Source organism: Lynx rufus, unplaced genomic scaffold, assembly GCF_022079265.1.
Source record: "Lynx rufus isolate CCGP_SWC_20201006 ecotype Redwood Valley unplaced genomic scaffold, mLynRuf1.p SCAF_13, whole genome shotgun sequence".
Classification (NCBI taxonomy): Eukaryota; Metazoa; Chordata; class Mammalia; order Carnivora; family Felidae; genus Lynx; species Lynx rufus.
Genome location: NW_025814827.1, coordinates 44,048,451 through 44,075,691, shown reverse-complemented (window position 1 = coordinate 44,075,691; position 27,241 = coordinate 44,048,451). Strand labels below are relative to the sequence as shown.

At 41.4% G+C, this 27,241-nt stretch overlaps 3 gene segments (V, D, J or C); all 3 read right to left on the bottom strand.

Annotated features, from left to right (window-relative positions):
• Positions 1–10,948: 10,948 nt before the first annotated feature.
• Positions 10,949–11,893, bottom strand: LOC124508800 (T cell receptor alpha variable 8-3-like). The segment is given in 2 exon segments: positions 10,949–11,486; positions 11,595–11,893. Coding segments are annotated over 2 exon segments (387 nt in total).
• Positions 11,894–17,847: 5,954 nt separating this feature from the next.
• LOC124508292 (T cell receptor alpha variable 9-2-like) lies at positions 17,848–18,446 on the bottom strand. The segment is given in 2 exon segments: positions 17,848–18,182; positions 18,322–18,446. Coding segments are annotated over 2 exon segments (381 nt in total).
• Positions 18,447–22,319: 3,873 nt separating this feature from the next.
• LOC124508788 (T cell receptor alpha variable 8-3-like) lies at positions 22,320–23,213 on the bottom strand. The segment is given in 2 exon segments: positions 22,320–22,856; positions 22,983–23,213. Coding segments are annotated over 2 exon segments (441 nt in total).
• Positions 23,214–27,241: the final 4,028 nt, after the last annotated feature.

Sequence of the window (27,241 nt, the reverse complement as noted above, 5' to 3'; positions counted from 1 at the left end):
CACTTTGAGCAGGCTCTGCTTCTCTCTCCCTGTCTCCCTCCTCTCTCTCTCCTTCTGTCTCTGTCTCTGTCTCTCTCTCTCTCTTTCTGCCCCCAGCTCACTTGCACCCTCTCCCTCTCTCAAAAAAGAGATTTCATGAATATGTGAATTACTACAGGAATGAAACATTACATAAGGACTAAAATCCCCTTTGACTACAACTCTCAATTCTTACCTTTTTATTATTCACCAATTTGACTTGATGCTTCCAGGTGTTTTACTGTAGATTTACACACATGTACCAATACATGAATCCACAGAAACTATAAGTGTAGTTTTATTTACAGGCTTTTAATACAAAATGACATATATTGTGCATATCTTTCTGTAACTTTATAACCTCAATAATAGGGGTGTCTGGATGGCTCAGTCGATTGAGCGTCCAACTCTTTATTTCAGCTCAGGTCATGATCTTAGGACCCATCCCCATTTCAAGCTCCATGCTGAGCATGGAGTCTGCCTAAGACTTTCTCTCTCACACACACACTCTGCCCTTCTCCCCCACTTTCTTGCTCTCTCTTAAAAACAGAAAGAACTGGGGCGCCTGGGTGGCTCAGTCAGTTAAGCATCCAACTTTGGCTCAGGTCAGGATCTCGCAGTCTGTGAGTTCCAGTCCCGCATCAGGCTCTGTGCTGACAGCTTGGAGCCTGGAGCCTGCTTCGGATTCTGTGTCTCCCTCTCTCTCTGCCCCTCCCCTGTTCATGCTCTGTCTCTCTCTGTCTCAAAAATAAATAAAACATTTAAAAAACTTTTTAAAAAGTAAAAAATAAATAAAAAATAAACAGAAAGAACCTTGGGTACTGGGTGTCTCAGTTGGTAGAGCATCCAGCTTCGGCTCAAGTCATGATCTTCAATTCATGAGTTCAAGCCCCACCTTGGGCTCACTGCTATCAGTGCAGAGCCCACTTCAGATCCTCTGCCCCTCTCCCACTTGCACTCTCTCAAAAATAAATAAACATTTTTTCAAAAAGAAAGAAGGAAACTAAACTCAATAATAAATCTTGGATGTCTTATTATGTTAACACACATACATCCTTCTGTCGCGTTGTTTTCCATGTTATGAATATACCACCATTTATACATCCCTTCTTCTATTGATGAAGTGTTAAGTGTTGACTTTTTTATTATGAAATATAATACAACAATAAGCCCTTCTGAACATTCTTCTTTATTTACATGTTTCTCAAGGTGCTGAAACTAGGAAAAGTGAAGGAATAAGCCGTGAGGCTAGTAAATGAAAATGACTCCAGGCAGAGGGAAGGGCAGGGATGCTGTGCACGGGGACAGCAGCCACACACTCCCTTCTTCCCCACGTTGCTTAAGGGTCAAATGTATATCAAAGTGTTAGGATGTACCATTTACCTTAAAACTTTTTCAACACAGACAATAAGATATCATATATGTGTGCCACTTAAATTAAGCTTCAACTCTACAGAGAGGCAATGGCCCTCATCAAGAAAACAATTTGCAGAGGGGGTATCAGCTTGCATTGTGATGGAAAGCCATGGCACAGGAAACTACGATTCAGCTATCCATGTCTTGAGCAATACCTGAAACATTGCTAAATAACAGAGCATGATGGATATTAGGTTTTTATTGGCAAAAGTAGTGGCATATTAAATACCAAAATGAATGTTAGACATGGGTCTTTTTTTTTAAGTAATCTGTACCCCTAACACAGGCCTTGAACTTACAGCCCCACGATCAAGAGTTGCATACTCCACCAACTGAATCTGCCAGGTGCCCAGACACGGGTCTTTAAATAAAGGTATGTAAGATATATGTTTTGGCTAGAATTTTTTTTTAAATTTTTTAACATTTATTTATTTTTGAGAGACAGAGTGAGTCAGAGCACGAATGGGGGCTGGCAGAGAGGGGGACAGGGACACAGAATCCAAAGCAGGCTCCAGGCTCTGAGCTGTCAGCACAGAGCCCGACCCGAACCCACAGACCACAAGATCATGACCTGAGCCAAAGCTGATGCTTAACCGACTGAGCCACCCAGGTGCTCCATTGGCTAAAATATTTTAGAGACACATCCTACTCTTTCACCAACAGAATATAAAATGTGAGGGTAGTCTGTTCCTTGAAACTTTATGAATGGAATTAAAGATTTCATCCTTAATAGATCTTGTGTCCAGCCAGTGGTGGATACAGATGAATGGATAAACAAATTGTGATATATTCATATAATAGGATACTCAGAGTAGAAAGTATAGAATGACTATGAATGATACACACAAGAACATGGGTGAATCATGTTTAATGAAAGAAACCAGGTATAAAAGAGTCCCTACCATATGATTTCCCTGATTTAAAGTTCTAAACAGGTAAATTAATCTATGGTGATACCAATAGTAATCATTGTATTCGGGGGGGGGTGGTGACTGGAAAGGGACACATGAAATCCTGCTCAGGTAAATGGAGTATTCTGTCTTCAGACTGTTTTAAAACTATCTTTGCCTTCCCATCCTATTTTAAAGACAGAAAAAAATCAGAAATAAGGATGTAATAAGGAAATTACACAGAAGAAGGTGATTTGGAATTACAATCTGCAGACACATTCTCATTAGTGAATGAATACCCATTTGTGTTTTAAGCTAAAGTAAAACGTTGTCAAAAGTTGATTAGAATTCACTTCTGTGGTATAATGAAATTTTGTGTCAAATATGGACAAAATGTGAAAAACTGAAATTACGTTCACTGATAACTCACATAACTCATATGGTATTTCCAAACTCCTCTTTATATAATCCTTTATCATAGAAAGTTTCTCATATTTACATAATAATCATATAAAACAATAAAGAAGTCAAATCTGCTTTGACGTCTCAGGCAGAGTTGGGGAAGAGAAAATGGGGGATGCTCTCCAGCTGCTTGAGTGTCCTGGTGAATGAACAAAAGTGGTCCATTCAGGAGAGAGAAACTGCACAATAAATTGACTAGGGGAAACTTAAAAGAATTATTAACTACAACGGAATATTGGAGTAAAAAGGGAATGGCTAGTAGGAAGGAAAGAGGAATCCTACAGGAATAGGGGATATAAAGTGTAGCCACTGCTCCCACGACTGGGATACAATATGCAGAAAGAGGTTCCCATCCACTCCAGGGCTGAGACTCAAACTTTGGAGAAGACACACTTGTGGCTCACTGGATGGCAGAGAAGTCATTATGGTGCTGTAACAGTGGAACTTGCTGGATATCTACCCTTTAGGACATGCCAGAAAGCCATCCTTTGGAATGCTGGGAAAAGACGTTCACAAGAACATGTCTTATGGGAGGCACTCTTCTACAAACCCACCTAAAAATGGGGGTGCTAAGGGAAGCTGCTATCCCCTGGGTGCTGATGAACACTGACTTCCCTGCAGGAAGCTGGTGCGGGTGCTGGCATGGGCTGGTCCCTGGAGACGCCCCCATGCTGCAGGAGCTTGCCAGAGGGAACACAGACCAGGAGGCAAATCTCTTTCCCTGCACTCTCTACTGAAAAAAAAATCTAACGTTGTGCCAACTGGCAAAGAAAATATTTGAAGGGCCCAACTCTATTTTTAAGAGCAACCAAAAGATGAATTGAAGCTGAGAGTCAATAAATCGATCTCACCCCTTTGACTACTCAGCTTCTATATGTAACCTTCTACACATATTTGAAACACATATAACAAGAAAACAACTCAATATTTTTACCTCCTTCAAGATACTGCTATCCTTCTTAGCAAGTGATAATTTCTCACCCCTTCCTCGAAATGAGATGCCTGGTTACAATTGTGCCACCACTGATGATATTAATAACTTCAGATTTAGAGCCCCTCTAAAATATTCTGTTACCGATACGCTAAAATGTGAAGTTAATTTCCAATAACTTGTATATTAAAATGAAAGTGAGAAGGAGAGTAGAAGGAAAGGTGTCACACATACAAATAAGCCCACATAGACAACAAGCAAATACAAAATATGGAAAATACTATGACTTTGACTACACTTCACATGGTGAGCTTTGAATGATGTATAGAATTGTTGAATCCATATGTTGTACATATGAAACTAATCTGACATGTTAATTATACTTCCATTTTTCAAAGTACTAGAACTTTGCTTCTGTAATTAGCTACAAGGCTATAATTGATATCTGTGGCTTCCTTCATGAATCTCTACCCTATATTTCCCCCACCTCAGCCAATTTGGTTTGGGTGGCTGTAGTTTTCCATTAAACTTTACCATGGGGCATGAAATTACTAAGAGGCTTCAAACATAGTTTTTCTTGCTTCCGTTGTGTAGAAGCAACCCAATATCTTCTTAATCAGGATAAACCACTTCAGCCAAGAGATACTTTTCTTCATGTTGGTTCAATGACTGAGCTCAAAATGTCCAGAAGTTACTTTTATCATCCATTGAGTAGAGCAATTTTTTTGTCTCCTGGCAGAAGAATTCATCTCTTAAGACTAAGTTCTCCAGGGGCGCCTGGGTGGCGCAGTCGGTTAAGCGTCCGACTTCAGCCAGGTCACGATCTCGCGGTCCGTGAGTTCGAGCCCCGCGTCGGGCTCTGGGCTGATGGCTCAGAGCCTGGAGCCTGTTTCCGATTCTGTGTCTCCCTCTCTCTCTGCCCCTCCCCCGTTCATGCTCTGTCTCTCTCTGTCCCAAAAATAAATAAACGTTGAAAAAAAAAAATTAAAAAAAAAAAAAAAGACTAAGTTCTCCAAATATACATAGCATAAACTTGCCAAGATGGGAATATCAAAGTCTGATAGTGGGTTGTTAGCTGCAATAGTGACAAAAGCCACTCCCACATCTACCTTTTGATTCCAGGACCCATGGATTCTGGCTATGTGAAAGACAGTAACACATAAAGTAACACAAACTTCTCTGATTTGAAGCACATGTTAATTTCTACTAACAAAGTCTCATCAGTCAGGGTGTATCTCCCAACTGGCATTGTAACTCAGTCTTCAGTAAGATATTCTGTCTTTCAATTAGGCCAGCCACTTCTGAGTGGTGAGGTATGTGGTAAGACTAGCTAATTACATGAAAAGTCAGAATTATTAGCTTGATTGCTAAAATACCTCAGCATTCCCACTTTATTCTTAATATAATTCTTTATTGTAGAAAGTTCCTCATAAGTATCACATACACTCATATAAATAAATAACAAACTATTAATAAAAGGGAAAAAGGGAAGGAGGGAGGGAGAGAGGCAGGCTTTGATTTTTCAGGCAGAATTAGGGTTGGGGAGGTGGGGGTATGATCTCCCAACTGCTCAGGGTCCTTGGTGTGAAACCTATTTTTCTTTTCTTTTTTTTTTTTTTTAACGTTTATTTATTTTTGAGACAGAGAGAGGCAGAGCATGAACAGGGGAGGGGCAGAGAGAGAGGGAGACACAGAATCGGAAGCAGGCTCCAGGCTCTGGGCCATCATCAGCCCAGAGCCCGATGCGGGGCTCGAACTCACAGACCGTGAGATCGTGACCTGAGCTGAAGTCGGACGCTTAACCGACTGAGCCACCCAGGCGCCCCTATTTTTCTTTTCAAACTCAGCTTGAATTCAGAATCAAAAGAAATAGGTAATTCTTCTCCTACTAATCTGCATAAAGTGCCCACCACAGTCCCTTTGGGCAATGTAGTTGAGCTGATAACAGCGAGTCACCTGAAAATAGAGGTAGGAGAGATTACGGTCCAAAAATAAAAAGGGACAGAGAGAAGGCCATTAAATGAATACACTTTTTTTATTCCAGGTTTTGTCGCTAACACCTCCATTTACATTCCTTATGCCTTCAAGCAATCACTCAAACACATTTATTACATATAACCATATCACCAAGTCCTAAAAATTACTGTTGATCTCCTGATGTACCCTTGGTGACCATCTACTTAGTCTGTCTATATTTTGAGGGCTCCTGGGCACTTATCTTTTTCTACATGACAGAGTAAGCCAAGAAGCAGTCTGAAAGCTCCCTCTTTCTCCTTCTCCCCTCTCTGCAGAGTATTTGTTATCTCCAAGACTTCAAGAACACAAGGACCGTAAACCCTTCTTACACAACTCTTTCCATCCTACACAAAACAGGCTTATACTGAGTTATAAGTTTATCCTGGGTCCAGCGACCCCTATCTTCTCTGCAATTCTTATCAATATTTGTAGCAGAGTTGGCATTGCTAAATTTACTACATAATTAATTAGAATGATGTTAACATGTAAGAATCAATCTGTAGGGGCGCCTGGGTGGCTTCAGTCAGTTAAGTGTTCGACTTTAGCTCAGGTCATGATCTCACAGTTCATGAGTTCAAGCTCTGCATTGGGCTCTGTGCTGACAGCTCAGAGCCTGGAGTCTGCTTCGGATTCTCTGTCTCCCTCTCTCTCTGACCCTCCCCTGCTCTCACTCTGTCTCTCTCTCTCAAAAATAAATAAACATTAAAAAAGAGTTAAAAAGGAATTAATTAAAATTTTTTAAAAAGAATCACTTTCTCATATTCCAACAATGAAATCAAACAAGAACAGGCTGAAAGCATTGAGGAAAAAAAAAGGTCCATTGCTGGACACAGCAAAAGAGATTATATCCACACCATTCTGGTTGTAAATTTGTAGAATTTAACTTACAAAAGTTGAGGTGTCTGGGTGGCTCAGTTGGTAGAGCATCCAACTCTTGTTTTCCACTCAAGTCATGATCTCACGATTCACAGATTGTAGCCCCATGTCTGGCTCCACGCTGACAGTGCAGAGCCTACTTAAGATTCATTCTCTCCTCTCTCTCAGCACCTTCCCTGCTCATGCTCTCTCTCTTTCAAAAATAAAAATAGGAGCACCTGGATGGCTCAGGCAGTTGAGTGTCTGAGTTCGGCTCAGGTCATTGTTAGAGTCAGGCGTAAGGCAGGGTAAAGATAGGAGTCAGAGGCTAAAAAATTTTAGCAGTCAAAGGCTTTATTTGGGAACTAAGGTCTTGGGCGAGGTTCCGTGACTCATCGAGAGAGAGAGAGAGAGAGAGAGAGAGAGAGAGAGAGAGAGAAGTCAGGGAAGTCTCCCCCAGGTGTGGTGGGGTGGGGTTTTTAAGCTGCAGTGGTTCCGGGTTTAGGTCCAGGTGGGCCTTTTTCACGTCAGGTCGTGCTGTCGCTCGGTGATTGGTTGACCTCCAATTCATTCTGGTGCGCTGCTGGGGGCTTTTCATTGCGTTGCGCTGGCAAGATGGCCGTCCCCTCTACTGTGGTTCCAAGGACATCCTAACATTCCAACCTCTTATTGGTGATAATGGGCGACGGATCTGATCTGGTTGCTTCCTGCGGGTGTAAGGGCGACGTCATGGTATGTGGGGTCTGAGGTTGGAATGTGGGAATATGGCTGGACCACCTGGGAAACTTCATGAATTTGTTTTTGTACGAAACGGAGAAAACAAGGTAAGAGCATAAGTATACAGATAGCAACTAGTGGGGTGACTACGGTGAGGAGCCAAGTTAGGAGGGGTGATTGCCACCAGGAGGTTAGGGGGTCTGAGGATCCTGGGCGGGCGGATAGAGGTTTTTGGATTTCCTTTAGGTGTTCTATATTGGTTTCAACTAAGGCCTGATTCATTGAGGTAGTAGCAACATTCCTCCCTCAGGAACAGGCATGTTCCCCCTTTTTCTGCTGTCAGGAGATCTAGGGCTCGTCGGTTTTGTAGAGTGACCTGTGCTAGGGAGTTGATCTGCCTTTGTAAGGCGGATAGGGAGGTGGCTGAGGCTTCTAATTTATTGAGGATGTCTCGGCCCAACGGGGGACGGGGCAGGAGGGGATGACTAGGAAGGAGTGGGAGAAGTGGAAGCCTTCCAGGCAGCAGGTGAGTACCGGTGTGCATGGGTGAACGGAGGGGGTGACATTTATGCCCATGACCGAAACGGAGGACGGCGTGGTGGGGCTGGAATAGCTCGGCAGGACGGAATAGGTAGCCCCCGAGTCCAACAGAAAGGAGATGGACTTACCCGCTACCTGGAGTTTTACCCTGGGCTCAGCATGGGTCACTGGAGTTACTGAGTCTGGGCCTCGTCACTCGTCATCCTCCATCTCCAGCAGTTGGAAGGCAGAGTTCAATCGGGGTGAAGCCTCGCCACGTGGGGGCGTTGCGAGTCTGTCGTCCCCTGGGTGAGGACAATCGGATTTCCAATGGCCCATTTGCTGGCACAATGGGCATGGACTAGTAGGCTTTTTGGGATGGGGACACTGACGAGACCAATGGCCTTCTTGGCCACATTTAAAGCATGGCCCCGGAGGGGGCCGTGGTCCGGAGGGCTTTATTGTGGCTGGCCTCAGGGTCAGCCTCTTGGTCACCCAAGACCAAGGCTTGGGTCTGTAATTGTACCTTTTGTTGGAGACCGGCCTGTCGCCGTTGTTCTTGAGCTTCCTCTCGGCCATTAAAAACTTTAAAAGCCATCTTTACCAGGTCAGCCATAGGGGTTTGAGGACCATCTTCGGCCTTTTTTAGTTTTTTTTTGAATATCAGGGGCTGATTGGGAAATAAAATAGGTGGCCAATACTGTGGCCCCAGCGGGGGTGGTAGGGTCTAGTCTGGTATACTGGGTAAGTGCCTCTGTGAGCCGGCTAAGGAAGGCTGCGGGGTTTTCATCGGGGTCCTGCATATTTCTTGAAGTTTGTTAAAATTTACTGATTTGTTTGAGGTTGCCCTCATGCCTGCTAGTAGGCACTGGATCATCTGGTCCCAGTGCCGGTGACCATTGCCTGCACGTTGGTAGTTCCAGTTGGGGTCGGCCGCCGGGACAGCATCGGCCCCTACAGGCACAGTGGGGTCGGTCATGTGGGTTTGGTCTGCATGTTCCCTGGCTGCGGCCTGGATGTGCTCCCTCTCCTCAGGGGTGAGGGTAGAGGTGAGGATTACATGGATGTCATGCCATGTGAGACTGTAGGCTTGGGCAAGGTATTGGAATTCCTTAGTGTATTGGGTGGGGTCAGCCGAGAATGACCCTAGCCGCTTTTCAATGGCGGTTAAGTCTTGGAGGGAGAAGGGGACGTGAACGCGAACTAGGCCTTCAGGTCCTGCCACCTCACGGAGAGAAAAGATGGCCGCTGGGGTCTGTTCGCTGGGAGGGGCGTGAGCACGAGTTTGGGATGATATGGGAGGGGAGGGCGGGGCGGCTGGGGGTTGGGAGTATGGAGGGGGGCGAGGCCCGGTGGGCAGCGTGGCTAGATCCTCTAACGGGTCGGAGGTCGAGGTCGGAGATCTCCTCGGAGATCGGGAAGTTGGTGAGGTGGGGTCGTGGGGGGGTGGGGTGTGGGCGGGCAAGGAGCATGCATGCAAAGGGGCAGGAGGAACATAGGTTGGGGCTAGACCTGAGGTCCCAAAAGGCCATGAGGTAGGGTATTTCTCCCCATTTTCCCAGCCAATAGCAGAAATTGTCCAGATCAGTTAAGATTTGGTATTGTAAAGACCCCTCGGGAGGCCATTGAGGATCATTATCTAATTTGTACTGAGGCCAGACTACAGTGCAAAGGCGGATGAGTCGGTTACAACCAGAAGTTCGCCTTGTAAGCCCAGGAGCCGGAAGTTTTTTAACAGACATTGGGGGAGGGTAAGAGATCGAGGAGGTTTAGACTGGTTACTTGCCATTGGCGTGTCCCTCGCGCTGCAATAAGGGGCCTTTCCCCGTGCGGGCCTTGTGGCATGTGGGCCTTGTGGCATGCAGAGGAAAGGAGACTGACTTGCCAGATGTCTCTTGTGGGTGTCAGCCATAGTTGGAGGAGGGAAGGAGGGGTCTGTCCTACTTACTGGCTCCTGTAGGCGCTTGAGAGTAGGGTGGTTGGCCTCTGGCTTGGCAAGGAGGGAGCTCAGCAAAGGGAGGCGAGCTACTACCTGCCCCCGGGTTTTGGCACCAAATGTTAGGGTCAGGCGTAAGTCAGGGTAAAGATAGGAGTGAGAGGCTAAAAAATTTTAGCAGTCAAAGGCTTTATTTGGGAACTAAGGTCTTGGGCGAGGTTCCGTGACTCAGAGAGAGAGAGAGAGGAGTCAGGGAAGTCTCCCCCAGGTGTGGTGGGGTGGGGTTTTTAAGCTGCAGTGGTTCCAGGTTTAGGTCCGGGTGGGCCTTTTCCGTGTCCGGTCGTGACCTCCAATTCGTTCTGGCAGCTACTAGGGGCTTTTCATTGGGTTGCGCTGGCAAGATGGCCGTCCCCTCTACTGTGGTTCCAAGGACATCCTAACAGTCATGATTTCACGGTTCGTTGGTTTGAGTCCCACATCGGGTTCTGTGCTGACAGCTCAGAGCCTGGAGCCTGTTTCAGATTCTGTGACTCCCTCTCTCTCTGACCTCCCTCTCTTGTGCTCTGTCTCTCTCTGTCTCAAAAATAAACATTAAAAAATTAAAAAATAAAAAATAAATTAAAATAAATGAATGAATAAATAAATAAAATTAAATAAATAAATAAGTAAGTAAGTAAATAAATAACCAAATGAATAGGAGGCTACTTTTACAAGTGTGACAAAATCTTTGGATAAACACTGATGGGCTAAAATCTTCAGGTTCCTGCACTATTTTAAATAGTTCCCAAAGTTAACATGACCATGACAGTTTTCTAAACCTTTCACAATTCTAATCAATCTCCAAAAACTGACCAATAATTTTCCAGAATCCCTTTTAAATGAGGAACTGACACTCAAAATATTCTGACACATTCTGACCAGCACAGTGAGATCTGTGGGGTGGGGGTGGGGGGAAGAGGTTGGGGGGGGTGCGAATTCCAAGAAAATGATCTGTGAATGAATAGAGAAACAAGCAGGCAAACTTTTCAGGGAAAGAACTTGCGGAGTTCATGTTTTGTTTTCTGGGTTGGCTGACAGAAGAAATGATAAATGAAAACTCATATAGTTAACCTTGTAGGCAGTCAACCTCAAGGCCAGTCTTTGAGCATCTTGGTATTGTATGATCAGAACACTATCTCCTCCATCATTCTGTAATACTATTTATTATCATGTAGTTTCTACAAAGACCAAAAACCTGCTAAATTAAGTTTATCAGACATGGAGTTGTAGAATTATATAGAAATATCTGAGTCTGCTCAGCTCTATTTGCCTCATTTGGCATCATACAGCAAGAGATCTCTGATAATACCACAGGAAGAGACCGTCAGTCTCCAAAAACTCCCCTACCATGGTGGTTTGTGTTCAGCTCCCCCTGCAGTCCCAGACACTGTGTCACGCACAGCACAGAAGTACTTGGCCGCATCGCTGCCAAGGGCTCGGGATTTCCTCAGGTGGAAGGTGGTTTCATGGTTCTTAAATTCAGCCTCAAAACCTTTGATGCCTTTAACCAGGGTGTCCCCTGAAAAGTACTTCAGTAGAAACTGGAGTCCTTGGTTGGGGTGCTGCATGTACCAGAAGAGATAAGGAGTTCCACTTGAGGAATAGTTGCACCTCAGCTCCAGAGGGGCTCCTTCAGAGACAGTGACATGGACATCAGGCTGCGTCACTGACTGGGCTCCAGTGTCTCCTGCAAAATCAGTGTTGTGTCAGTGAAAGCAGTGCACACTTCACAATGAAAAGTCAGTATTTCCAGCTGAATCTGTAGAACTATAGACTAATATGAAATTTTACTCACGCGGGGCAAATATCCCCAGTGTTAAGATGAGCAACAGGAACATGGCCGAGCAGTAGAAAGGCAGTGGGCTCTTCTCAGGAAAATCTCCCCTGAGCAGACAGGAAACTGGCTGAGGAAACCAAGCCCTCGGACATAAGAAGGGTGGAGAAAGTAAATTTGGACAGGTTCCTTGCTGAGATAAAAATGCAAAAGCTGCTGAGATGAGCCTGGAGCTTTCTGACGGATGATTCTTGTCCCTGTCTCTGTCTGCAAAGAGCTCAGCCAGCTGCAGGGGGGAGGGCGTGAGCAGATGATGTTGACAACAAGATCTCTAGTTTGTGCAGCATCGTCCCCTGGAGGCCCCTCCAAGAACTAGTTTATGTGTTCCTTCTGTTTTCTGAGGTATGAAAAGTTCTGCACAATATATTTCTTCCTTCCCAAACCTATCATGGTGTATTCTTCCTGGAGTCTGTTAGAAATGAGGTGTCATATAAAAGTAGACTAACAAGTAATTTCACTGAAAAATCAGGGTTTTTTTTAAATATATCAGACTCGGAATTCAAGTTGCAACCCAACTTTTAAAATGTTTAAGATGCATTCAACCCTTATCAAAATACCACCAGCATTTTTCACAGATCTGGAACAAAAAATCCTGAAATTTGTATGGAACCACAAAAGACCCCAAATGGCCCAAGCAACCCTGGAAAAAGAAGAACAAAACTGGAGGCATCACTATTTGGGATTTCAAGCTATGTTACAAAGCTATAGTCACCAAGACAGCTTGGTATTGGTATTGGTACAAAAACCAACATGCAGATCAATGGAACACAATAGAAAACCCAGAAATGGACTCACAACTATATGGTCAACTCATCTTCAACAAAGCAGGAAATAATATCCAACGGGAAAAAAAGACAATCTCTTCAACATATGATGTTGGGAAAACTGAATGGCGACATGCAGAGGAACGAAATAGACCACTTTCTTACACTACACACAAAAATAAATTCAAAATGGGTGAAAGACCTAAATGTGAGACAGGAAACCATCAAAATTCTAGAGGACAACACAGGCAGCATCTCTCTGACCTCAGCAACAGCAACTTCTTACTAGACACATTGCCAAAGGCAAGGGAAACAAAAACAAACGTGAACTATTGGGACCTCATCAAGATAAAAACCTTCTGCACAGCAAAGGAAACAATCAACAAAACTAAAAGCCTACAGAATGGAAGAAGATATTTGCAAACAACATATCTGATAAAGGGTTAGTATCCAAAATCTATAAAGAATTTATGAAACTTAACACCCAATAAACAATAACCCAGTTAAATGGGTCAAAGACATGAATAGACATGTTTCCAAAGAAGACATCCAATTGGCTAACAGATACGTGAAAAGATGCTCAACATCACTCATCATCAGAGAAATAGAAACCAAAACCACTGTGAGACATCACTTCATATCTGTCAGATGGCTAAAATGAACAGCTCAGGAGACAGCAGATGTTGGCTAGGATATGGAGAAAGAGGAACGCTTTTGCACTGTTGGTGGGAACACAAACTGGTATAGCCACTCTGAAGAACAGTATGGAGTTTCCTCAAAAAAATTAAAAATAGAACTACCCTATGACCCAGCAATTGCACTACTAGGAATTTATCCAAAGGATACAAAAATGTTGTTTTGCTGGGGGGAGGGTTCACATGCACCCAAATATTTATAGCAGCACTATCAACAATAACCAAATTCTGGAGACAGCCCAAATGTCTATCCTCTAAGGAGTGGATAAAGAAGACGTGATACACACACACACACACACACACACACACACACACACACACAATGGAATATTACTCAGCCATAAAAAAAGAATGAAATCTTGTCATTTGCAATGACATGGATGGAGCTAGAATGCATTATGCTAAGTGAAATAAGTCCATCAAAGAAAGATAAATACCATATGATTTCACTCATATGTGGATTTTAAGAAACAAACAGACGAACATATGGGAGGAGGGGAAGAGAAGAGAGGAAAACAAACCACAAGAGACTCTTAAGGTTAGAGCACAAAGGGTTGATGGAGGGAGGGAGGTGGGGAGTAGGCTAAATGGGTGATGGGTATTTAAGGAGGGCACTTGTGATGAGCACTGGGTGTTGTATGTAAGTGATGAATCACTGAATTCTACTCCTGAAAGCAATATTGCACTGTATGTTAACTAAAATTTAAATTTAAAAAAAGGGTGAAAAAAGATGCATTCCAAAATTATTCAGCATACAAAGAACCAGAAACATTGACCAATATCTAAGTGAAAGATAATCTACAACTGCAAATGTCAAGATGACTAAGATGCTGGAACCAGTAGACAAAGAAGTGAAAGCAACTTTTTAAACTGTATTCCCTGAAGTAAAAGGAAACACATTTGAAATGAATGATAAAATGGGCATTCTCAACAAAGAAACAGAAATGACAAAAAGAAGCAAATGGGAATTTTAGGACTGGAAAATACAATACATGAAATAAAATCCCACAGTAAGGGCTCAATAGCAAAATGAAGAGGACAGTGAAAGAGTAAGTGAACTTGAAAACAGATCAGTAGAAATTATCTAACTCAATGACTACCAATGAAGGATGACTCTTCCTCCCCGAAGGAGACATTCCTTAAATCTGGGCACACTTTTGGTTGCCACAATTTGGGGGGGGGGGGTAGAGTACTAGTGGCACCTAGTGGGTGGAAGCTAGGCATATTTCTAGAAATCCGACAATTAGGGAGGACAGCCTCCTCCCACAATAAAAAGTTATTTGACCTAAAATGTTAATAGTGCCAAAGTCAAGAAACCCTGATCAAAACTTCAGAACAAGAAAAAAAAATTGAAATAAAAATGGACACAACCCTGAAGACCTGTGCAACAATATCAAAAAGTCTAAAATATACGTCAGTAGAGCCCCAGAAGGAGAGGATAAAGAGATTAGAGCAGAAAACATGCTTGAAAAGGGAATCGCCAAAAACTTGCCAAATTTGATGAAGAACATAAATATAAAAATTCAAGAATCTTGGCAAACTCTGAACAGGATAAAACCAAAGAAAATTGCACCTAAACACATCATAACTGAACTATTGACAAGCAAAAATTATATAATAATGTGTATAATATATGTGAAATAACATACATATAACATTGGCTAGAGAATACATATACATATATATTATATTTATATATACTTCAAGTATGTGCATTTTATTGAACTTCAATTATAGATTAGCAAAAGGCAAATGCCATACCTAAGATTGGTCATCCAGTCTTTATGTATATATGTATATATATATTGCAGCTAGAAAAGGAAGCAAGACATTGTACATTATATTAGAGAGCAATTATTTTAATGACCATGGATTTCTCATCACAAAACACGCAGACAGTGAAACAGCATCTTGAAGGCACAGAACAACAACAACTATCAACACAAAATTACAGATCTGGTGGAAAAACCTTTCTGAAATAAAGGTGAAATAAAGATGGTTTCAGTTGAAGAACAACCAAAAAATATAGATTTATTTTTCTTTAAGTTTTAAAATGCATACAGCTATTTCAAGCAAATATTATAACATTCAGTGGTAAGGTTTTCAATGTGTATAAATGTGATAAGTATGAACAACTATAACAAACTTCAACACTGGTGGATAAAGAGCTATATAGTGCAAGATTTCAACATTTTACATGAAACAGTATATTATTAACTCTCAGTAGTCTCTGAATAATAGGTATATACATTGTAATCTCTAGAACAAACACTCAAAACATGCAAAGAGATATAGCTAACAGCCAATATATAAAACGGAATATTAGAAAGTATTCAAGTAATCCAAAAGAGGAAAAAAAAGAGAAGAGAGAACCAAAAAATAAAGATAGGTCATGAAAAACAATAATAAAACAGAAAAACAGTAATAAAATAGTATGCATGCAGTACCTAAATCTATGAAAGTAATGCACAGCAACAGAGAGAAGATGATTTTCTGAGGTCACAGGTAGAGGGAGAGAGACACCCATTGGGGATGATGGAAAGGTTCATTACCTTGATTGTGGCATATACATAAATTGAAACTGATCAAATTGTACACTTCATATATGTACAGTTTATTGTACTTCAATTCTAGATTAGCAAAAGATAAATGCCGTACCTAAGAGATTGGTCATCTAGCCTTTACGCTTACCGATTTGTGTCCCTTCTACAATTCCCAACACGAATCCCGATGAACTAAAAATTAACTCTAGGAGGACACTTGTGATGATCACTGGGCGTTGTATGTAAGATGAATCATTGTTCTACTCCTGAAACCTATATCACACTGTAGGTTAACTAACTAGAATTTAAATACATTTTTTAAAGGAAAAAAAAAACTTTTCCTCCTTCTTCCTACTCCAATGTCCCAAATCCTAAGGAAAATGTGTCTTGGACCCTTTTGTATTAAACTCATTAAAACTCTCTACTATTTTGCAACAAAAATGAAGCCAGAAAACACTCAGGAGGTGCTCAGATGTGTCTCCATCTTTCCTCCAAGTATACTGCCCAAGCCTGCCTCCAAATCTAGCTTCTCTACCCTCCATCCTTTTCTGCCACATGATAGGGAGACTCCAGTCTACCACTGCCCTGCTCATCAGAGACCAGACTTGGCTCTGCTGCATATATTATATCTACTCAAAGAGTCAGGATGCATGTGTGAGGAGAAAAGCCAACAAGACCTTCTTCAGTCAGATCTACAGTTGCTCAAAACTTCTGATTAACTTCTTGTTCAATCTTCTCCTTACAACTGGCAATGTGATCTATGTACATCTTTATATAATATAGAGTGATCTATGATATATATATATATATAACATAGTAGTACATATATATGTACTACTATATATAATATAGTGTATATATAATATAGAGTACATATATATAATATATAGAGTACTATGTATGTAATACAGAGTACTATATATATACATATATATGTGTATTTAGATATAATATATATGTATATATATATAATATAGAGTACATAAGTATTTTATATTAAAACTTAAGACATATGCTTGGAGAACCTGCATTTGAGTTCTGGCTTTGCTACTAACAACCTTTGAGATTATGGATAAGTGACTTAAATTCTTTGTGCCTCAGGATCCTCATGTATACAAGGAGCATAGTTATAGATATAACAATTTCTGAGAGAATTACATGGTATGATGCACATAAAGGGCTTAAAATAACGGTAAAAGGAGTGATCCCTCAGGATATAACCTAACAAAGGGCAGCAAATTTTGTCTGTTCTATGTATTATTCTTTGTTGAATAGATTGATTAATGAAAAAAATCAGTAGTTTTTTTGTGGTAGCAGTAATGAGTTTTCTTACTCATTTGTTAATTTAGCAAATATTTGAAGAGGTTTTACTATGGTGCAGGCACTATTCCAATTGCAACAAATATAACAATTTGACTTTAATCTGCATGGAGAACATCAGTTTAAGTCTGCCATGTGAATTTCCTGAAAAGATAATGTAAGAAATGTTACAACTTCTCTTTCCACATGTGGGGGTCACATGTAGGACTCTCTGCTCCTCCTTTATTTCTTATTTTTCTTTATTCCTTTAAGAATCTATTGTTTCTCATAAAAGACTCTTAAATCTAGAGAACAAACAGTGGGTTGCTGGAGGGGTTGTGGGAGGGAGGATGGTGTAAATGGGTAAGGGGCATTAAGGAATCTACTTCTGAAATCATTGTTGCACCATATGCTAACTAACTTGGATGTAAATTAAACAATAAATAAAAGGGGGGAAAAGAATCTATTGTTTCTTGGGCTGCAGCTTCCCTAGAAATCATTCTTTTTTGCCCCAGCTTGTCGGGGAGACTTAAGGCATTTGCAACCTCATCTGTTATGGGTGTGTCTTTAAATATAATTCCCTGGATGACCTGGAACAAGGTCGAAGGGCTAGAATTTCATGCAAGGATGAACACATAGACCATTACATTGATCCTAATTTTATACTTTCAAAAGCACAAATTTCAGCCATGATTGAAGAACTATGGTGACAGACTTGGTTTTGGCTCTCACCATTGAAGGCCTGTTCACTTCTTGTTTTTCCGCTGTGTTCTCGGAGTTAATTTGGATGACTGTCACACCAACAAAAGCACCTGGGGTGAACAGTGGGTGACAACACAGTAGACTCTCTCCTGTTTCCTAAACCAGAGTGGATGATAAGCTCAGACGCTCAGCATCTGGGCCCCTGTTTTGCTCAGAGTTTACGCTTAGCTCCCTCTGCAGTCCCTGTCACTGTGTCCCTCAGGGCACAGTAGTACACAGCCGAATCTGACACTTGCACTGAGGATTTCTTCAAGTGGAAAGAATTTGGTTCTTTGTGGTAGGTGGCTTCAAAACCTTTGCTGCTTCCCTTCTCGTTGGCTTTCGAGGCTTTCAGGAGGAGCTGTGGACCTTCTCCGGGATACTGGACATACCAGAAAAGGGCAGGGTACTGTGTGGTTTCATAAGAGCAGTTCACAGTCAGAGAAGCCCGCTCTGAGAGGGTCATTTGGCCTTCCATCTGGGTCACTGAATCTCCCTTGCTTCCTCCTGAAACAAAAACAAAATAGTAGTTCTGGTCACCTCAGGCATGATCTGGGTTCTACCTCTTACAGAAAATTGTAGTTAAAGATGACACCAATATAATGGAACGAAAAAGCTTTTAGGCTTTATGTGCCATCTTACCTACCAAACATTAATAACAGCACAAGCAGTGATCCTGGAGAAGAGCTCATTTTTAAGATCTGTGGTGTCCTTGCGTCTTGACTGCTTAGTGGGAGAAAAAGTTAAGTTCACGGAGGAGGATGAGTGTGTGTGTGTGTGTGTGTGTGTGTGTGTGTGTCTGAGGAAGATAATAAACTCAGAGCCATGTTAACCTATGAACTTGTTCTCCTTTCAAGAGTCTTATATCTTTGCCTCTGACTCTATTTTTATGACACCTGTTAGCTGTCAAGATGGTCCTTTGTAAATCTAAAGAATAGTTGGTATTTTTCATAAATCTGTTTTTTCCCAGCACACTGCCTAACATGGAAGCTCCAAACTGAGACGTTTCCAAGAAAAATCCTATTTTACTTTTTCTCTTTTAGCCATTTTAAGCCTCTTAGTGATACACTGAAATATTATGTAAGTTTTAGGTTAAAGTCAGAGGAATGTCAATAACACATATTCAGTCGTTAATAGATTTGGGATGGAAGAACTTAAACTTTTTTTCACTACTCTATTCTCACACCTAAAACAATGTTGGACACTTAGCAGGTGGCCAACAAATTTCTTAAGTGCACAAATAAATGAATAGATGAATGGTTGAGGAATTCCTGCTACCCGAATTACAATATTGCTTCACATCTAAGACATCAATTATGAGACACACAATTTAATAAAAGCTTTCAAAAGGAAAAGGTAAATTTTATATTTATATACATTAAAAAGTAAAAAAATATATAACTCTGAATTGGAGAAATATGATTATTAAAGTTATTGAATATCCATAAAACTATCTGGCATTATTTTCTTCTCCCTTGGGATTTTAAGGATTCTCAGATAATCTGATTGGTCTGTGTACATCAGGAGAAATGCTCTGACACTAAACTTTAAGTGGAAATTTTGCCTCAAGCATGCTCTCTGCATATGTCCATCTACCAACATTATTGGCCAATATAATATATATAAGTTCAACAAAATTGCTTTTACCACAGGATAGGATATGCAGATAATATGGATTTGCCTCAGAAAACAAAAGGATGAGCTCAATCTCAGCTTCTAGTGTTGGTAGGGACATGTCTGATGATATACAGAAACACTTTATAGCAAGGATGAGACTTCTCTGTAAATACAAGTCAGTTAGGGGGCATCTGAGGGGCTCAGTCAGTTAAGCGGCCGACTCTTGATTTCAGCTCAGGTCATACTCATGGTTCCTGAGTTTAAGCCACAAGTTGAACTCTTGCTGACAGCATGGAGCCTGCTCAGAATTCCCTCTCTCTCTTTCTCTCTCTCTCAAAAATAAACATTTAAAAAATAAAAATTAAATTAAAATTAAAAAAAAACAGTTGGTCGTCAACTCAAAAGTACAAATTTGGAGAGCTCTCCACTTAAAAAAATCACAATCTCTAGAAGTTAGACTTGAGGAAGTTAAAAATCTCAAGTGGTTTGTGATGGAGCCAATATCAAACAAATTGACAACATAACCTTTAGGAACCCTGAACTAAGAGGACATTTGAGGTCTCTGTGAAGCATTTCTGGGGTCAGCAGGAAAAAACGCCTCCATTCTTCACAGAATTTTAAAACTGTTCTCTTTTCATGGTAGTATTGATGTCGCAGCTGCAAAAACAATTACTGCTTACTCTCACTATTATTGCCCATTCAACTTAGAACAAAAACTCCAGATGTTCCCAGGACAAACTTAGAGAAAAGGATGCCTTCTATCCGTCAAGTCCCATTAATATTTATCTTTGAACATGGAAGCCTATTTCAGTGTACTTCCTGGAAAACTTCCCCTCCATGAATTCAGAGAAGGCAGCTACATGGTCCTGTATCAAGCTATATGTAGTAACAAGCTTCAGATTCGGGTAGAAAATTTAGATCTGGATATTGTTTCAGTTCATAATTTCTTCTCTCTCTTCCTTTTCCCATCTACTCCATGTCACATCTCTGTGAGCAAGCAGTGTCTCCCTCCTTTGTCCCTAGCCCTTTGTCTCATGCCTCTACCCTACTCCAGCTGGAGTCAAAGTAGAAATAACCCACGAACAGTCTCGGCTTCCATCATTTCCTTCACTTATTCAAGTCAACCTTGCCCCTTGCTTTTGTTGTGTCGCAAAATGAGGAAATCTATCATCCATACCATGAGTTCATAAGTAGAGGAATGTCGTAGAGGAATTGTAGCAGTAGATTTGAGTGGAATGTGTCAGAACTGTGTGATCATAATGAAAATTGCTGAAAGCTAACTACTAGCTAATAATAGATTTTATTCAGACGTCCTGACTTCAAGAGCACAAGCTCTGCTTAAGTAACCTAGATTTACCCAAATGTATTAGTCAAAAGTCAGTCAGCAAAACAGAAACAAATCCAAATATTTTAAGTAGAAAGAAATTTAACACAGTGAATTAGACATATAGATATTGGAAGATCTGATGAAGCAAAGATGGCAAGACTGATGACCTGAAACTCTGAAGTATAGTATTGCAGAAATGCTTCTCAATTACAGAACTTAAACTAGATGATAAAAGAAAGGGATTGTGGGAAATGTAGTTTGGGTTTCTCCTCAGCAAAGTGGGGAAGTGTATTATAAAGGGATAAGGAAGGGGCACCTGGGTGGCTTGGTCAGTTAAGTGACAAACTCTTGATTTCAGCTCAGGTCATGATCTCATCATTCATGGGATCGAGCCCCACGTCAGACTTTGTGCTGACAGTGCAGAGCCTGCTTGGGATTCTCTGTCTCTCCCTCTCTCTCTCTCTGTGTGTCTCTGCCCCTTCCCTGCTCATGCTCTCTCTCTCTCTCTCTTTCACTCTCTCAAAATAAATAAACTTTAAAAAGATAAAATAAAAATAAAGGGATGAGAAAGATCTGATGGACAGCATACAGAGCAGTACTTCTGTTAACTCAGTCCTTATGTAAACCTAGAGGCACTAGCTGAACTGTGTTTTGTAATCAGAACTCTGCAGTAATTAGACCAGATAGCAGCTGAATGTGGAGTATGACCCCTATAACATTTCATAATTGTCATTTAGAATTTTTGTCACTTTTTTCAAAATAGGGGGCTGAACATGAAAAGAACCACCACACATGAAGAGCAGGAGTTAAGCTAATGATAAATACATTGCCTTCTATTATTACATGAAAGTCTTAAGCCTTTATTTAAAAAACCTCACAGTGAGTTTAGAATTCTTCACTAATTGAAGCTCCTGAAGTTAAGTTTTTCTTGTCCTGTCAATTCCTCACAGATTTATTGTCTATTTGCTAAAAACTCTAAATGTTGCCTGCCTTGGTCATTTCTTTAGATTTCAATTTCATTAGTAGGCCTCCATGGGCAAGTAATAAAATTCTGGATTTTTTTCTCCTGTTAATGTCTCATGTAAATTTAATTATCTGTCCAGCTGGAAGAAGCTTGGACCAGGAAAATTTCTTCCTCCCCTTCAAATGCCAAACGGTAAGAAACAATTTTTAACATTCTAACGGTAAACCCATTTGAAAATAGAACAACAGTAAAAAAAAAAAAAAGAAAACAATGACATCATTTGTCAGAAAATTGGCCAAAGTTACTATCCCACCAATTTTGAAGATTTCTGATAGAGATTTGTAGAATTTAAGATATCAAAACAATGGAAACCTGTCGTTATAATTGGTAAAAATAAACGATCTTAACTTTAAAATAAGTAGAATCTGGCATCTAGATTGTCTCCTGTACCCTTAACAGTCCTTGAAGAAATGCTAAAAAAATATGCGTTATTCACCATTCTTTCTGCAACATTCCTGGTAAGTTGCTAAAAATCTCCATAAGTACACTGTATTCTGAGCTACTCACCACCCCAATCAACTCCTCCCTCCTAGATGGGTGCCTAAAAATGAGGGGAAATACCAGCGCAGAGTGGATCCAGGAAGAAAGATTCCAACAAAATGATCTTAAAATTACCAAGTTGGGAAGGCAGTAAGTTTGTAAGAAGGAAATAAGCTACGAAAGGAGTTCACCTTGTTCAGTTTATTGAAAGATACAATTATGAATGAAAAGTAAAATGCTCCCGTGCTGTGTCCCAACTCCCATATCCAACCGGTTGGAGCAGATCTGCCCCACACTTGCTCAGCCAGTCCCTGAAGGCCTCTGTACTGTGTGTCCTACTATGTCAGAATCCAAAACCTTTCAGATGCACTTAGCCTCCTTAGTGCCTCAAGAGGTTTGTGTTCAGCTCCCCCTGCAGTCCAAGGTACTGTGTCACTTGCAGCACAAAAGTACTTGGCCGAGTCGCTCCAGTGGGCCGAGTGTTTCCTCAGGTGGAAGGAGGTTTCATTCTTCCTAAATTCAGCCTGAAAACCTTTGATGCCTTGAACCAGAACATTTGGTGGCCCTGAAAAGTACTTGAGGAGAAGCTGGAGTCCTTGGTTGGGGTACTGCACGTACCAGAAGAGATTAGGAGTTGCCCCATAGGAGTAGTTGCACCTCAGCTCCAGATGAGCTTTTTCAGAGACAGTGACATGGCCATCAAGCTGGGTCACTGTCTGGGCACTGGTGTCTCCTGCAAAGTCAATGCTGTATCAGTGAAAGCAGTGCAGGCTCGGTCTAAGAAAAGTATTTCTACTAAAATTTGACTAAGAAAAGTTACTTATGGTAGAACAAGGGACCATAATAGGATATTACTCACTCAGGGAAAAAAGCATCCCCAGTACTGGGATGAGCAACAGAAGCATGGCTGAGCAGTGAAGACACGGCAGGCTTCTTTCTGGAAGATCTCCCCTGAGCAAGCAGGAAAGCGGCCGTGGAACCCAGCTCTTGGAAATAGGAGATGTGAGTAAGGTTGAACTAGATAAGTCCCTTGTTTAGGTAAAAATACAAGAACTGCTTAGATGATCTTGAGTATTTTCTGACCTCTGAATATCTCACTTGTCTTAACCTCAAAGAACTCAAAAAGCAGGCTTCAGCCCCCTAGCTCCAAGGAGGAGGAGCAGAGGGGAAGGTGCTGAGAGCTTCAGCACCTCTAGTTTGTGCAACATCGCCCACTGGAGGCCAGACACAGGACAGAGGCTCCAGACAGCCTGCGAAGCTAATCTGTGCTTCCCTTCTGTTTAGAGACACATCAAAAACTTCCACTGAACAGATTTTCTTTCTTCCCTAACATATAATATATTGTCTTCTGTAGTTGGTAATATTAATCCTTGTCTCTGTGAATAATAGGGCCTGTAAAATAGAGGAGTAATTTACAGAGAAACTGATTATACAGTAAGACTATCAGACTTCAGAATGCATCAGAGCTTTCAGTAGTAGCTGTGGAGTCATTTTTTTTTTTAATTTTTTAATGTTTATTTATTTTTGAGAGAGAGAGAGACAGAGCATGAGTTGGGGGGGGCGGGGGCTGCAGAGAGAGAAGGAGACACAGAATCCAAAGCAGGCTCCAGGCTGGGAGCTGGAGCTGTCAGCACAGAGCCTGACGCTGGGCTGGAACTCACCAACTGTGAGATCATGACCTGAGTCTGAGTAACTGACTGAGTCACCCAGGCGCCCTGGAGACATTCTGTAAGCAGAGATAATCAGATTAGTGTCCCCAGGCTGAGCTTTGGATAGCCTTACTGGCAGTAAGCCTCAGGCTGAGAAGCCGATATAGTAGGATGCTGGAATCAAGACATCCGCAGGACTGCTTCTTTTCTGAAACCTCTGGGGGTAAAATTGGTTTTTTACATTTCCCAGGTTCTAAAGGCTGCCCACATTCCTTCACTCATGGTCCCTTTTTCCATCTTCAAAGCCAGCAGTGCTTCATCTTTGATTATTCTTCCAGAGTCCCATTTCCCTCTAACCAGTACAGGGAAGTTTCTCCGATTTTAACTACCCATGTGATTAGACTGGATCTACCTGAATAATCCAGAGTGATATTCCTATCTCAAAGTCCTTAACCGAACCCTCTCTGCAAAGCAATTGATTAAAAAACAGACCAATTTAGGGGCTCCTGAGTGGCTCAGTCTGTTAAGCTTCCAACTCTTGCTTTGGGCTCAGGTCATGATCTCACAGTTTGTGAGTTCGAGCCCCGCATCAGGCTCTGCGTGGACAGCTGTAAGCCTGCTGGGATTCTGTCTCCCTCTCTCTGAGCCTCGCCCTCTTGCTCTCTATCTCTCTCTCAAAATAAATAAAAATAAACTTAAAAAAAAACCAGACCAACTTAAACAATGACACAAACGGTACCTAATAGGTGCACAATCCTTCACTCATATGGTATGAAGGGACAGCAAAGAGGATTAGCCATAAGTAGATGTAGGGGCCACCAAGGGTAAGCTGCCTCAAAATGTACCATTTGAGCATGTTGATTATTTTAAATAAAGATTACTGAAGAGACAGCCTGTGCAAGAAGGACACTCTTGGGGTACCTGGCTGCCTCAGTTGGAGGAACGTGCTACTCTTGATCTTGGGGTTGAGTTCGAGCCCCACATTGGGTATAGAGATTATTTAAAAATAATATCTTTTAAAAAAAGAAAACAGAAAAAAACAAAGGACACTCAGACCCTCCTCTGTCCCCCTGAAAGCTGGAAATAAATCTCCCATGTGAAAGGCGCCCTTCCTATACCAGGAGGTAAAGAGACATCTTATCACCAGAGATAGGAAATTAATGGACAAGGATGCTGTATAAACAACGCTTGTTACTTTTTACTAATCTATTGCCCAGGCCAAATTCCATTTAGAATTCCTTACTAATTGAAGCTCCTAAGGTAAGGAGTTTCTCCTTTGCTGTCAATGCCTCACAGATTTATTGTCTCTTTGTCTAAAAAGGATATAAATGCCTCCCTTGGTCATTTCTTTCAGTCTCAATGTAACTGTTGGACCTCCATATGCATATAATAAAACTCTGGGGTTTTTCTCCTGCTAATCTGTCTCATGTAAATTTAATTCTTGGTCCAGCTGGAAGACTTTCAAGGGGAGAGAAAGAATTTTTCCTTCCTTCACAGTACAAATGATAAATATCAAAGCAAAACCAAACAAAAAGTCAGAAAACCTGACACATAAGGAAACAAAATTCCAAGAATGAAAAAGACTGTTCAAAAATATCTAAATTAACTTTTCTTGAAAAAAATTCAACAGCAAAGTTTCAACAATCAGGAAGAGCTCCTGGAAACTAAAAATATTGTTGCCAACCCCTTTTTAAAAATCAGAAGTGCGTGGGTGGCTCAGTCAGTTAAGCGCTGGACGCTTGATCTTTGCTCAGGTCATGATCTCACGATTCATGAGTTCGAGCCCCCTGTTGGGCTCTGTACTGATAGTGAGGAGTCTGCTTAGGATCTCTCTCCCTCTCTCTCTGCCCTTCCCCTACTCGAGTGCATGCTCTCTCTCTCTCTCTCAAAATAAATAAGCTTAAAAAAAAAACTTAAAAAAAAAAAAGAAAAGAAATACAGAATTGCACCAAAACCCCCCTGCCTTCTCTTTGTCACCCCACTCCACCTTCAGATGTCTCTGAAATTCCCTAACCCAAAAGCTATCTGGTTCAAAGCAACCAGAGAGACTATCTTCAATTGTTTTCTATGTTTGAGGGTAGCTTGTAGTCTAGTCTTTCCAATCCTTCTGTTTCTTTTCCACCTGCCCTCTACACCTGGTACCATTTTCCCAGAGTGTAATTGGTGCTTCAATTTGTTGGGCATTCCCAGAATGCTGCAGCATAAATAGAACTGCCTCCTGTTGGCTTTCCTACTGCAGCCACATATTTTCTCTCTGCCAAACCCCTTATCTCTTCTCCACTTGCTTTCCATCCTTGAAACATCATCTTGATGTCTCCTGTGCTGTCACCATCTTTCCTGGTTGCTTTGTGCTTGTGTGCTTATATATTTTGTGAATTCTTTTTTTTATTATTTTTTACTTATTTGTTTATTTTAGAGAGAAAGAGAGAGAGAGTATGCAAACAGGGGAAAAGGGCAGAGCAGGGAAGAGAGACAGAATCTTAATCAGGCTCCATGCTCAGCACAGAGCCCATCATGAGACCATCACAGAGCTCAGTCCCACGACTCTGGGATCATAACCTGAACCAAAATCAAGAGTCAGGCACTCAACCAACTGAGCCACCCAGGCGCCCCTTGAAATTCTTTATTAACATTTTAGTAGACTTTCAGGAGGCTGCAGAGAGAAACGTGAATATTCAATCAACTGTGTTCAACCAAAACTCTGAAACTTACTTATTTTTTTATTGTATATCTTCTTGCTGTCTTTCAGGTTTTTTGTTTACCAGGCACATAGATTGTTTTTTCTATAAAAAGGAATTTTAAACTTGTAAACCAAGAAGGAAGAACTAATAATTTTAGAATTCAAATGAGAGAAGGGTTATTGCTTCAGCTCATTCATAACACTGACAGAGAGGGCCAGTGAGAAAAGGAAACATTAGAAAAGACTCCTGGAAGGGAATGGAGGAAAAGAGAAAGTGAAAGGGGAAAGGACCCTTCACTGCAATTGACATTTTCAGTATCTTTCACAGCTGCCTTCCACTGCACTTCCTGAGTTACTGAGACACACTGAATGCCTCTGTCAGTCTTCTCTCTAACAAGGCCCCTTCTCCCTGAAAATCAAATTCTTTTTATGGCTCAAAATAAAATAATAAATAAGTAACTATTCACCCAGTGACTGCAATATACGAGGGAAGCGATCCCCATATGTGAGGAGCCCCCAGGACTAGATGCAATACAATCCAAAGTTCCCTTTTCTTTCTTCTCCACTCTTCCTCTACCCACCCTGTTACATTCCACTTCTTCATTAGTCTCCTTGAGGATAACAAAAAGAGTTAACCTCTTCTGGATAAGGAAAAGAGTCGAGGGAGCTACGTGATTTCCCCCAACCACCATTCCTGAACTGTGATCTGATGAAGAATGTAAACCTAACCGTTTTTTCTCTTCAGATGATACAGACACTGCCCCCTCTGTCTCGGGTTGCTTTAAGAAG